The sequence below is a fragment of the Lissotriton vulgaris genome, chromosome 1_1 (assembly GCF_964263255.1).
Source record: "Lissotriton vulgaris chromosome 1_1, aLisVul1.2, whole genome shotgun sequence".
NCBI lineage: Eukaryota > Metazoa > Chordata > Amphibia > Caudata > Salamandridae > Lissotriton > Lissotriton vulgaris.
In genome coordinates, this window is record NC_141685.1 from 733,314,314 (window position 1) to 733,328,736 (window position 14,423).

Below are 14,423 nucleotides of genomic sequence, written 5' to 3' on the forward strand. Positions count from 1 at the left end.
CGGTTCCAGCATAGTCGAATAGTCTTTTCCTCAAGCGTCAGGTCTTGTAAGGCCAGACGTTGACGCAGCGCGATGAAGGAGATAACATGCCTAGCCATCCCTGTACCCCTCCCGGTCTCTGGGCCTCGGAACTCCCTGGCGACCTCTTGAGTGAAGGTCTGTAGCTGCGCTGCCAAGTAATACTTCTCAAAGCCCGGCACCGCAAGACCGCCCTCCGCTTTCGGCCTTGTCAGGGTCTTGAGGGCCACTCTCCGGCGGCCCGAGCCCCAGAGGAATCCCACCACCATTGACCGTAGCAGGCGAAAGGTGGCCGGCGGGATCCAAACCGGCAGCGCACGGAAATAGTACAGCAGCCGAGGGAGCGCCACCATTTTTAGCAGAGCGATCCGCCCCGCCACTGAGAGCGGCAGGGTAGCCCAGAAATCCATGCTACCCCGCAGTGCGCGAGTGCTGCGAGCTATGTTCCCATCCAGGAGGTCAGCCGGGTCGTGGTAAATGTACACCCCCAAGTACTTGAAACAGTCAGGTTCCCATCTAATCTCCCTACTGATATCGGGGTTTGGCGTGCCCCTGCGAACCGGGAACAGGCAGGTCTTGGCCCAATTCACCCGAAGGCCCGAGACCTCCCCAAACGCCGTGAGCGCCGATGCAGCCCCATTCAAGGCATCAATCGGGTCCTCAAGGAAGAGCAACAGGTCATCAGCGTACAGCGAGACATAATGTGGGCCCGATGGTGTTCGCAAACCGTTAAAGTGGGCCCCCGATCGGAGCAGCAGCGCAAGTGGCTCCACCGCCAGTGCGAAGAGAAGCGGGGACAGTGAACAACCCTGCCTCGTGCCCCTCTTCACCGGGTATTGCGAGGAAATCAGCGGGCCTGCCCGTACCCTGGCCGATGCCGAGGCATAAAGTACCGTAGTCCACCTGACGAAGCCCTCGCCTAGGCCAAACCGCAGTAATACACTGCGCAGGTAGTCCCACTCCAAGCTGTCAAAGGCCTTCTCCAGATCTACCGACAGGACCACCGGGCACGGGGCGTCCACGAGCGGTTCTCCCAGCAAACGGAACAGCCTGCGGATGTTCATGGTCGTGTTCCGCTTGGGAATGAATCCGGCCTGGCCCTCGTGAACCAAAGAGCGCATGTGACCGAGCAGCCGCGATGCCAATATGCTGCTCAGTATCTTATAATCGACCGTCAACATTGATAGGGGACGGTAGGACGCCGGGTCGGACGAATCCCTGCCCGTTTTGAGGAGGGGAACCACCAAGGCCTCACACATCGAGCCGGGGAGCCGACCCAGCCGCTTCGCCTCTCTGTAAACTATCAGCAGCCTCGGCGCCAGGAGGTCAACATAGGCAGAATAAAATTCAATCGGAAGGCCGTCTAGGCCCGGGGTCTTATTCCTCGCCATCTTTTTAATGGCGCTGCGGATTTCACCCAGTTCGATGTCGGCGCCCAGAGCTTTCGCTACGTCCGGCTCTATCACTGGGATCTCTAGGGGTCGCAGGTAGTCCTCAATCAGGGAGGGGTCCCTGGCCGAGCAACTGCGGTACAAGCGTTCATAGTAGCGCAGGTAGCAACTCAGGATCTCAGGCTGAGTGTGCACTTCGGCTCCCTCCGCCGTGCGCATGGACGTCGTCAGGGAAGTTTGGCGTGTGGGATTAGCTAACCACGCCAGCAATGCACCCGATCTGTCCCCCTCCGCGAGCGACCTAGCAGTATAGGCCTTATAGTCAAAGCAGCGCAACCGCTCGACCTCCGCCGCCACCGCCTCTTTCGCCGCCGCCGTGCGCTCCTGGAGTTCAGGACGCCCGGGGCGGCGGAGTTCCAACTCACGGAGCTTCCGATCCGCCGCAGCCAAATCATCAAGGATGATGCGTCGCATGCCCACCCTTTTAGAAATGCAGTAGCCCCTGACCACCACCTTAAAGGCGTCCCATTCCAGCGCCCTTGATCCCGCAGTACCCCCATTGGACGTAAAATATTCCGAGATTTTATCCTCTAGGTCCGCCTTAAAAACTATGTCCTCCAAGATCTCCGGGCGCATTTTCCAGGTGGGCACAGCGGGAACCCCGGGAAACCAGCGAAGGTCCAGCAGGAGAGGGTTATGGTCTGAGATTGTCCTGGTCAAATATTCAGATCGGACCGCCGCTGAAGTCAACTCCACCGAGCCCAGAAACCCGTCCAGTCGGACATGCAACTCGTGCAGGCCCGAAAAGTAGGAGTAGTCCCTAGTATCGGGGTGTTGTGCCCTCCAGATGTCCGTGAGCCCCCAGTGTGTCTGCCATTCCCGTCTACCTTTAGCCACACGGTGAACCGGAGAATCAGGGAGGGGGGGTTGCGAGCGGCGGCCTCCACGTCCACTATTGAATTGAAATCCCCTCCGAGTAGGAGGGGCCCAGAGAAGAAGTGGGCCAACGAGCCCGATAACCTGGAAAGGAAAGCAAGCTGGTCCACATTAGCCGCATAAACACAGCAAACGTTCAGGTCCCTTCCCCCCAGTGTGCCTGAGATGGCTACGTAGCGTCCCTCTGGGTTTACCACGGATTTCGTAACCTGGAATGGAACCCCAGCCCTGATCCAAATCAGCGCCCCCCTGGCATACGCTGAGTACAAGGTATAGAAGACCTGCCCCCTCCATCTACGCTGTAGCGCCGCCCCTTCCGCCTTGTTGAGATGAGTCTCCTGCAGCAGCGCCATTTGCACCCCTCTACGCACTAAATAAGCGTGGACTTTGTGGCGTCTAGACATAGTGTGAAGCCCTCGTACGTTCCAAGTAATGCATTTCACATTAGCAACATCAGCCATTGTCCCGTGTCGTTCGTTCCGGGTTCCTCCATCCCGGTCCCAAAAAAGAAAGAGCAACAATCAACCCAACACTGATGGCGGCCATTTTCCCCAACCAAAAAAAACAACAACCCCCGTTCGGAACAAACCCCAGCCCACCCTCCCCAGAACAGGACCCAAATAGTACCATCTAGTTCCCATCCAAACCATACCCTTAACAAACCCACAATCCCCGACTAATCCTGCGGTCGCCACCGCAGGAAGGCCTTAAGGGCTAGGTGCGGGCTGGGCGCCGGTAATGGGCCCTCGACTCTCGGGCTACCGAGACTATAGTGAGCCCAAACCAAAAGCTATGTCACTAGCAGGGCACCCCTCCCCAATTTACACCGCAGTTCATGGGCAATCGCCTATCCCTGCCACCCTCGTTGCGGACCCCCACCCAAATGGAAGTAGCTCACCCCATCATCCCTGTCCATCCAAAAGGTCCTCAACCGAGTTGGGAGTGACCACCGGCAAGTGGACACTGTCGGTCACCGATTCCTCCGAGTCCGTTGGCGCCCCCTCGTCCCCAGGGTCTGTTTCCTCAATAATGGGGCCTTCACGCGAACCAGACATCGTAGACAACATCTCCAGCACTCCCTTCCGTTCTGCCGACGTCTCCACAGTCGAAGGTCTGCCCGTCTGGCCACGGCGACTCCGAAGCCTTTTGGACCGCCGGCGCTGTCCAGGTTCTGTTGCCAGTTGAGATGACGAGCTGAAACCATCTTTACCAGCCCTATAGAGTACGAGCCAGTTGCAGACTTCCTCCGGGGAATCGAAGAACTGAGTCTTGTCATCAACGATTATGCGGAGCCTTGCGGGAAACAGGAGCGAGTACTGGATGCCCTCGCTCCGGAGCTCGCGTTTGATCGCCAGGAAAGAGGATCGTCTGCGCTGGGTCTCATACGTGTAGTCCGGAAAAATGTTCACCTGGCTATTCTCCACCTTGTAAGGGCCATTATGTCTGGCGGCATTAAGGATGAGGTCTCTGTCCCTACAGTGCAGCAAACGTGCCACCACCGGCCGTGGGGCGCGGCCCTGCTGCGGCGGTCTCGCTGGCACCCTGTGTGCTCGCTCCAGGGTGTAGAAGGAGGACAGGCCTTCCGGAGCCACTGTGTCTCGGAGACAGGTTTCCAAGTAGGCCACCATATCGCCATCCTCGATCTTTTCCGGCAGGCCCACCACTCGAATGTTGTTTCGCCTATTACGTCCCTCCGCGTCCTCCGCTCGCCGCTCCAGGGCCTCAATCCGGGATAGGGCATCCTTCATCGTCGCGGCCAGGGTCTTCTGCGCGGGCTCTAAGGTCTTCACCGAGCCCTCTACCTCCTTGACTCTATCCGAGAGCTTACCATGGTCCGCTCTAAGGAGGCCCAGGCTCGTCGCAACCTGGGCGATGTCCTGCTGGAGGGCCGAGCGCGTGGTCGCTATCGCCTCCAGGACCCGGTCAAACTGTTGCTGCAAGTGAGGGCCACCAGAGCTCTCCGGGTCTCCACGATCATCCTTGTCCGGCGCCTCCGAATCCGAGGCACCTGGAGTGGTCCCTTTGGGTCCTCTCGGTTTTCCCATGGCTCTGGAGTCCCACGGTGAAAAGTCAGTCAGAGGCACCTCTGAGTGTGGGCGTCGACTATGTCCCTCCCGGCAGATCGTCGTGGAGCCGAGGGTCGTCGATCTCCGTCTCCAGGGCCTGTCTGTCTTCCGCAACCCCGGGCCGCGCCACCGCCGTGTCGCCGGAGGGCACCGAGAAGGAGGCGGGGACAATCGGCGCCAGGTCGGGTAGGCCCGCTTAGCCGATGAGGATCTAGAACGAGAGTCACCAACACCGCCGGAGACTTTATGGCGCCAAGGCGCCGTGCTGCCCATGGAGTTCAGTCATTCGGCGGGGTGCAGCCGGGTGCGGCACAGGGGGTCGGTTCCACACACAGGGTCACCAGACGTCCGTGTTCCAAAGTCAACGATAGTCCGGGCCTCAGATCGTCCGGGATCGGTCACCGTGCTCAGAATCCGAGTAAAGCAATACCCAGACCATCACATCATAGGGAGATAGGAGGCGGAGGGTGCGCCGTGCCCAACGCTGCTCCTCCGGATTAAGGGTCCCGGCCAAGGAGTCGAGAAGGTCCGGGCGCCATCTTGAGTCGCACTCCGCGGGGCCCCAAACTTCGATTTTCCGCCGGATCAACCGGTTTTCAAGTTTCACCGGGTGTCCCAGTGGGTCCCAATCAGTCCGATCTTCAGTTTGCGGGGACTAGGGTGCCCCATGTACTCCGATCTGCAGGATCAATGCGGGCTCAGTCCCGGAGCCGAGCTCTCAGGCGACCATCGCCATCGGCGTCCAAGCCACGCCCCCCCCTCTAAGCTCTTCTAGCTCGAAGTCTACCTCTAAGCTTGTCTAACTCTAAATCTAAATAGCCATCCACCGTATCAGTCTTTTCTCCTAACAGTAAATCACAGACTCAACAGAATGTTGTAGAGCAGCACTACTCAGCAGTGGCCACCACCTTCGCCTGAATCTTGGAAAAAAAGCAATGAAGCATTAGTCCCTTTTCAGCTTCTTAGCAGAAGATGACAGAACCCATGTCTTGATCTAGGGAATCTAGATGAAGCCACTGGCTTTGCCAAATGAGTAAATGACCATAGTACAATGATACTAGACCCGTTGCTTTCATCCAGTTTGATTTAGCCCAACAAGTTATCTATTTTTAATCAACTAGATATATTTGGTTACATCATTTAGCTTCTGGTCATTTATCAACATTGTAAATAATACCTAAATTGCCCCCAACAGTAATTAAATAAACTAAGAACACAGGCCCAACATTTCTGTAGGAGACTACAACTAGTCCTGCTGAATGTCAGGGTTACTGAATACAAAGGCTGCCTACTCTTGATGCCATCTCACGCTGCTTTTGTACGCCACTCTATGCTTCTTGTCTCTTTAGCACACTTTTGCAGGTTCTTTATTATCCCTGGGTTCACACCTATTACTATTTTTCTTACTTCATCTTTGTCTTTCCTTTTTTTCCTTTCTCTTATTCTGGGTCAACATCTGAAGATGAAAAATAAGCCCGGGCCTTAAACCTGCAACCACCAGCACAAATTAAGCACTCACAATATCAATAAACATCCCCTGAAAGTACCATCCTGTTCCTGACACTTAGACAAAAAGCAGCAACCACTTTGCAACTCTGGCATAGTGTGAACATTCTGTTCTCACTCCCATACAGAAACCAGCTGCAGCTATAAACATGTACCTAAACTCAACTTGACTCATACTGTAGCATGCTCAATTAAAAGTGAGGGGTTGAGGTGGAGATATAAGCTCCTGCTATTACAGCAGTAGAGGGAGAAAGCTCCTGCTATTACACCTGTAGAGGGAATAGGTTCCACAGTTTGAGAGGGAGAAAGCTCCACAGTTTGAGTGCAAAGAATGAGAAGTCACACGTAAGGTGGTGAATTTCACTATGTGAGTGAGAGCGCTTTTAGGCTTTGATTACAAGCTGGATGGAGCATTGGATGGAGCAGTGCAAGCCGAATTGAGACCGCTTGACCATTGCGCTCCCTCGCCAAAGGGTCTGTGTATAACATTTTAAACCCATCTTACATACTTGTGCCCTACTCCCGACTGAACCAGCATTCCTCACATATACTCCCAGAGTAAGGTGTCAAAGGTTTGCTCGAAACCAAGTAAGCCAAGGCAAACTCATCATCCCCCAGTTGGGGTGCATTTATGACACGGGACAACCTACGCAGATTATAAATCGTGTTACTTATCGGGATGAACCTGAATTGTTCCTCATACACCAGCCCAGGAATAATTTCAGTTAGCCTAGTCACTAACACTTTGCTAAGCACCTTCCCATCAACATTTAAAAGCATTAAGAACAATTTACTTACCTTTGTTAACACCTCAAATCCGTGGGCCCGGAGGCGCTCCCATAGTATTTAGTGGGGTACCAAAAATTGAGGCTGCTGTCTCTTTCAGACATTGTAATTTGTCCACTGTGGCTGTCTGTTGAGAGGGAAAGAGGCTGAGCAGAAGTAGTTCAGGAGCACACTCCACAGGGCAGCTCTGTGGCCTAGAGTTACCTGGGGTGTTGCTTGTCTCAGACTAGTGCATGTGGCAGGACAACGGTGAACTGTGCGTGGATTTCTTGTGTTTTTTTGTGGGAACGTTTAGACCTACCTGATCTCATGGACCTTGAGGAAGAGTGGGTGCATCCATTCCTTTGGCCGACACCGCTTCCTCGACTTCTTTGGAGCTCAACGACAGCAAGCTTGTCTTTATGGCCTCAAACGCTTTCCGGTACATCTTGGAACAGCACAAACACAACTTTGTGTCGTGATTGCGTCAATATAAACCTCCAACTATCTACTAAGCGCCCTGCATTGGCCTAATAACATTTTATGGGTAATCCATTCGCTCTAGGGATTTTGTGATGGGCATAGTCTGTACGGCTGCTACAATTTCTTCTTTTGTTAGTGGGGAATTGAGCATAATCTGCTGCTCAAGCATAATCATGCGGACAAAGAGCAACAACAAATAAGCACCTATCCACTGTAAATCATTTTCCAGGGGCTGGCTATATATCTGTCTGAGATGTGCCACAAAAGCGTTGTTTATACCTCTGTGTCAAAACCTCAGATACAGCCTTGTTCAGACCAATATTTCTGAACAATGCCATGTATGTTCATATGTTTCAGGGTGAGATTTAGACACGTTTTCTAGCCACACCTGTCATTCTCTGAGGAGTAGGATGATGCACTATACTGTATGTCATGTCACCCACTCCTATCACTCTCTGTGCCTTGACATTACTAATTCATAAGCAGCGCTCCCTGCATTCCAGCGGTGCTCTGACAGTCTCTCGCAGAGCTCAGACAGATCAGCATGGAATTTCTTTATAACATAGCAACAGTAAGTTATGAAATCTATAACCCACTGGTGCTATGTCACAGCAGTAAATTATCACACTTAGAACGTGACAGTCACACTCATGGCACAAAAACAATTTTGCTAAACCACTTCCCTTGTCAATTCCATGCCTCCTCAAGGACTCAATCAACCTGGCTTTAAAAGCATTGATGGGACTGCCAGCCTTATACTAAATGAAGCCCATTCCATCCCAGTTAGAGATTCCTTTCAGCCTTCTTTTTTGTCATGCATTCTTGATTGTGCTATATTGAAGCAGGGTCCATGCTATTGCTGATAGAAGATATGTATGTATTATGTATGGCTCTCATTGAAAACATCTATCGCTTATTTCAGTTTCTAAATCTCATAATCCACTGATATGACACAGCACCAGTTGATAACAAAACGGGTAACCCATGGTTGTGATGTCATACAGGCCTTCCAGGCCAGGCTAACAGACCTCCTTGAGAACCTCCAGCACAGGCCTGTTAGTCTGCTTTGACTGAAAGCAGAAGCACAGCTGCAGGAGGGGGAAATTGAGGCAGCACAGGTGTTGTGGGTAGGTTAAGGATTGCAGGTAAGTTATTATTTTCCAAATTTAAGCAGGGAAGAGAGGCCATGTTATGGATGACTTGCCCATTACTCCTCTGCCACTGCATAGCAGTTGTAAGCAGTGGCAGGTGATTTTGGTGGTCATACATAACATAAAATTATTGATGGGTAAAAAGTAAATTACGGTGATGTTTTCCACCTCTGGATTCTAAGTGACATCATCGACAACTCAAGCGTTGCTCCCATTGTCTATTTGATGTGACTCAGAAACCCTCAGTGAAAAACCTCCCCATAATTCACTGTTACCCAGCTATACTTTTATATCTTATGTATGGCTTTCATATAGAACCTCTGTCGTTTATTTAAGTTTCTGCATCTCATAACCCACTACTATGACATAACAGTTGATATCTAAACTGATTATCAACTGTTGTGATGTCATAAAGGCCTACCTAGCCAGGAGCCGGGGCAGTCTGCAAGCCTGTCTGTGCAGCTCTGCGTGTCTGCTTTGACAAAGAGCAGAAAGCACAGCTGCAAGAGGAGGACGAAAGGCAGTCGACGGTGCTGTGGGTTGGTCAAGGATGAAAGGTAAGTTTTTTAATATTCTTTTTTACCTTTGGGACAGGGATACATAACAGAGACCATGGTATGTACAGCTCTCCTATTACTACTCTGCCACTGCTTAGCAGTTGAAAGCGGGGGCACATGATTTTGGGGCCATACTCAACAGTGAAAAACATCCCCGTAATTCACTGCTACCCATCTAGAATTCTATACATTGTAGGATATGTCAAGTGGTACTCAGTCAACAAGGATGAAGTTAAGGTACAAATAGTGGTAATGAGGTTCTGCATCAAACCCTGACTATAGCTGAGATCAGTGTCAAGGCAAGGGTGGCTCAGTAGGTTTGCCACTGAGCCTTTTAAGCCAAGGTCACAGGTCTGTGACAAGTCATAGGTGAAAATGACCATTAGTCATGCTGGCTATCTATCATCACTAGCAGTCAGCCAAGAAAGTGTCTCCAAATCACCCTTGGTACAACAATTTACAGGTTCTGGTGTCTGTTCATCCCACTCTCTTCCCATGGCACTCTGCAGGATGGGTGATCATGTTACCTCGGTACTCTCCTGGCTTTCGGTAGTCATCAAGGACAATGGGAGGCCTGTAAGTTCAGACAGGAGTAGTTCACAGGTTTCGATCCACTCGTTGCACTCCATCTGGTGATAAAAACAAAGTGAAAGATAAAGAAATATGAGACCAAATCTTAGCCACTTCTCTTTCAGTGCCATCATCTCAGGAGCTTTATGTCGAAGATCCTTGCAAGCTACTCGGGCAATGTATCAGAGCTATCTTCTCCTACTTCCTGCCCCTGTCCACATCAAGCACTAGATTGTGTTTATTTTAGCAAACACATAGCATTGTCACTGCAAGGATGCTACCTATATTTCCACACGTGATCTTGCACAGGGTATACACAAAACAGATTCATTGCAAATACGCAAGAGTGTTTCACGATAAAAACACAGCCAGAACTATTGCTATACTAAATGCTTGTTGAGTCCTCCTAGGTATAAGGCAAAAAAACTGGGCATTGGTAAGGTTGACAGATATAGCAGGAAAAAGAAAAACTTCACCTTGACAATCTCCAATTCCTTGAGTTCATAGGTGGGATCAGCCTCAAAGGAATCTCCTTTTTCTTGAGAAATCTTATCCACCATGTCCTTGCAGGACCTGAAAGACAGAAGATTGATGTGAAAGGGGAAGGAAAAGATGCATAGTTTAACACTTCAAGAATGCAGACAACAGGATGCCAGGAAAAACGCTAGAGACACTGACTGCATGACCCTGATGTGCTTCACTGAAAAGCTTTATAATTTCAAGTATGCATGATGGGTGACTGTGCATATACTCTAAGTGAGAACACATGTGGTGTGTACATGTGTATACCTTCTTTGTGTGTCTGAGTATGCATATGTGCAGGAACGTGTGGGGTTCGTTGCTGGGGCAAATTATCTTCCTGTGGACATCAATATCCAGTGGAATTTATTTGGGAGCGAAGGAAATGCTGTTGAAATGCAGGAGACAGTGACTTGCCACCTGAGATCCTGTCAGCTCATAAGAATACTCTAACCTGTCACTGGCCAATTACCTTGATAGTTTCCTCTGTTAGAATTTGAGGACGGATACTTATGTTTTGGTTACAGTTCAGGCTCACAAGAATGGAATACATGTGGATAAACCAGACAGGTTAAGGAATGGCATGGGGCTGTTGAACAGTGTTTACACCTATATTCATTAATCAAGAAATACACAGCAATTTGGAAGATATCAGTTGTCTGTCTGAGTTTCTTTCATGTGAACAGACGTAAGCTATAGCTCATTCTGAGTCACTAGGGAGTTGATGATTGGAAGTTAAATTTAATACAATGTTTGCATTATTGGTTATTTGCTGCTAATGGATAAAGAGCAAAAAGGGAATGCACAGAGAATTTTAACTCTATTAGAAAAGTAAGGAAGGGTGGGCCTTACCCTCCTCTTCCTTTCTTTGCATAAAAATAGTCTTGAGGCAGGTTTACAAGAGTGTGGCTAAAATCCTTGAAGAGTGGAGACTAGGCTCATTGCATTTCTTCTTTATTCATATTACCTGGTGGTGCTTAACATAGCAGAAAACTGGCATCCAAGATCAAATAATTGTAATGAAACCATTATGGAATTACTGGCTTTAACAACTAAAAGAAATTCTACGTTATGGTAAGTTAAGTCGCTAAGAGCATAAAATAATGGGATTCCAAAGGCCCCTGTAAGGAGTGTTAGTTCATTTACCTACTTAGATGTGAATTTTGATGTAGTTTTGAAATGGGCCCAACACATAGAACAGAGGCAGGTGTGTTTCAAGCAGACTCGGGAACACTTTTCACATGTGCCAAAAGACTTAGGGTCAACCTACTTTTGCATGTGGTTATAATCTATAAAGTTTAGCATTTCAGTTTATGGAGAAGGAGTTTGGGACTACACAAATGTAATTAATCTGAAACCAGAAGATAAGCAGGAAATATGTTCTTGAGATCACTTCTTGACTTCCCACCATCAGGATCTGCACGCCTAATGCAGTAGGAGTCAGACACTCTAAAGCTTGCACCTCTGTCTATTTATTTGGATATGTGAGTAAAACCATAGCCATCACTTATGCTTTTGATACTGTTTTATATCCTACAAATGCAGTATCTAGAGAATATTTTCTGGATAGTCTGGATAGTCCAATGGAAATTATATTCCTAGTCCCAAGCATTGTGACACCCTAAAATAAAGTAGTTCCAAAAAACATTTGTGGAATATAGACCAGCACAGCACAAAATGCATCAGTTGTTGAAACCCGAACTCATATAATATGTTCCTTATATTATCTCCCCTGGCTCAGAATACCTCTGGAAAACATATGAGAGAAATGTGCAAACAAGTACAGGATTGGCTTGCTGTCTGATACACTGTTTTTCCCTTTGAGCTAGAAATTAACATGATTGGCAGATCTTTACACTTGTAAAGGGAGATCATCTCAAACAAATGTGGATTTTGTATTGTTCTGTAAACTCTAAGATGTACCCAGAGGTAAATACATGAGTCCCAATGATAGTTCACAGGGGTCCAGATCGTGTAGCAGGCATTCATATATCTTATGCTGTAACAGCCTAAATTAACTTGCCACAGAATGGTGAAAATCTTGATGGCAGCAGATAAGCAGAAATCAAAATAGAGTAAAGCTGTTGAATTTTAAATATGTTTTTTAAACATGGATGAACAGCATTTTTAATTATAACATTTTTAATTAAGTATGAATGAATTGTAAAGTGTTTTGTGAATACAGAAATTCTTCATCTAAATATACACTATTTAACTTGATGTTTTTAATATTTTGCTGTGGATGTTGCTGTGGCTCTGTTGAAAGCCAAAACAATCTTTTTTGATTGAATTACTTATTGGAGTTGTATGGCCACAGATGTGGTTTTCAGACAGACTCTAGTCTTGTTTCACTCCCAATTTTGCAAAAACAACAGGCAAGTGTACTATACAGTGGATACTCAAATGAGTACAGGGACTTTATAGTTAGGCTCAAAATGTACTCATACAAAACCAGTGAAATTCAGCAGTTTTAGTTACCTGAGCTAACTATAACTTACGCCCCCGCAATGCTATGCTTATACCCTCACATATTATATCACTCATGACATGGTCAGTGACATCACTTATGAGATCCCAAATGTATATTTTTTCAACTTAAATATCTCTGAAACTATTCAATGGATTTACACCAAATCACAAAAAGCACACTTTCTGGACCAACATCTAGTTTTCTGCCAAATTTGGTGTAATTTTATTCAGCGGTTCGGGCTGTAGTCATATTATAACATGGGGAAAACTTGTTTTGGAACCTCCCTTTTCTCTCAGCCTCTGCCTGACGCATCACCCTAAAACTTTCAACACAGCAGCTGAACCAATAAGGGGAAGTTTTTTGTAAATTTCGTGAAGATTCGTCAAGCGGCACCAAAGTTATTGGCAAAACACAAAACGCTTTTCCTACGGAAACTTTGGTCCTAACTATAAACTGACTATCGAAAGTAGGTAATATGGGATACTGGTTTCTGATATATATATATTGTAATTGTAATTGCATTTATATAGCACTTACTACCCATGACGAGGCGTCGAAGCGCTTTTTCGGCGAGTAGCACGCTACTCTGTGACCCATAGAGGATTAGTAAATTTTAAGTGGTGGATAGGTTAGTCAGTTATTTGGATATGGAATGATAGCAGAAGGATAGAGGAGGACAACGTTTGGTATTTATATAGCGCTTGTTGACGCATGCTATTCAGGAAGCCTATACAAGATTAATGGTGAATTAATATGGTGAAATATGAAGTAATTTCAGTGGTGGATATTAGTCTGTTACTTGGAGTGAGAAGGATAGCGGAGGGATAAAAGTGGAAGAAAGATTTGCATTCATATAGCACTTGTTACCCCTGATGGGTGTTGAAGCACCTTTCTGGCGAGTAGCACGCCATTCCGGAACCCATAAAGGATTAGTGTTGAAAATTAGTAAAGTATAAATATGAAGTGATTTGAGTAGTAGATATTTTATTCAGTTATTTGGGTGGTATATTAGTATAGTTGAATATGGAATTTGAGAAGTGAATATGCTAGTCTGTTAATTTTGATTGAAAAGGATAGTGGAGGGATAGAAGAGTGAAGGATTTTTTTTTGTTTTTGTTTAGGTCTTAGCAGTAGGAGGAGGCTTTTGGATGAGTAAAAAGGAGTTTTGGAGGGGAGGAGTCAGAGGGAAGAGTTTAGAAAGGTTTGTTTTTGGGGATCGGTATAGTAAAAAAAAGGTGTCAGATGATGCAAGGAAGGGTAGAGTAGGAGAGAGTCTAGAAAGGGTTATTTTGGCGATCATAGTAGTGGTATGGGGTTTGGGATAAATGTAGAGGATAAGTTGATAGATGTATAGGATGAGAGATAGGGCAGTGCATTGGAAGGAGTAGTAGAAAGAAGTTTGAGATGAGTCAGAAGGTTGGGCTAGAAGATATATTGAGCGAAGTATAGGCTGAGAAATAGGGTAGTGCATTGGAAATGCTAAATTAGAAGAAAGTGATAAATTAGAAGACAGTGATAAATATATAGATCCATAAGTACATTGAAAGTATATAGATACATAAAGGAAGTAAGTATATGTGGATTCAAGATATTGATAGAGGCACAGGATGAGAAATAGGGTAGTGCATTGGATATGCTTTTCCAGGAGAAAAGTAACAGACACACAGATCCAAGTACATGGAAGGTACACAGATGCACAATGGAAGTATGTACATGTAGACCAAAGATGATTTTTATTTATTTATTATTATTATTATTATTATTATTATTATTATTATTATTATTTCTCTTAACAACATAATTATTTTACATGTTTATACAAAGTAATACACAAAGCTAGGTACATATCTATAGTGAAAACAAATGCTTATATACAGAGGGATATGCTGTAAATTTCTGTTTGCGATGGTGCTCATGTGGGGAAGAGCAAAATCTTGAGTAGTTTTCTGAAGATAAGGTGGTTGTTGGTGGACCTTATGTTGGGGAGTAAA

General features: G+C 47.1%; 1 protein-coding gene across 1 annotated transcript in view; it reads right to left on the reverse strand.

The window, feature by feature from the left end:
- Positions 1-14,423, reverse strand: part of AXDND1 (axonemal dynein light chain domain containing 1) — a 570,869-nt gene that overhangs the window by 160,438 nt on the left and 396,008 nt on the right. The window contains exons 20-21 of the mRNA XM_086955354.1: positions 9,920-10,016; positions 9,401-9,502 (exon numbers count right to left, since the gene is read on the reverse strand). Coding sequence (XP_086811480.1) covers positions 9,401-9,502; positions 9,920-10,016 — 199 coding nt within the window. The remainder of the gene's footprint in view (positions 1-9,400; positions 9,503-9,919; positions 10,017-14,423) is intronic.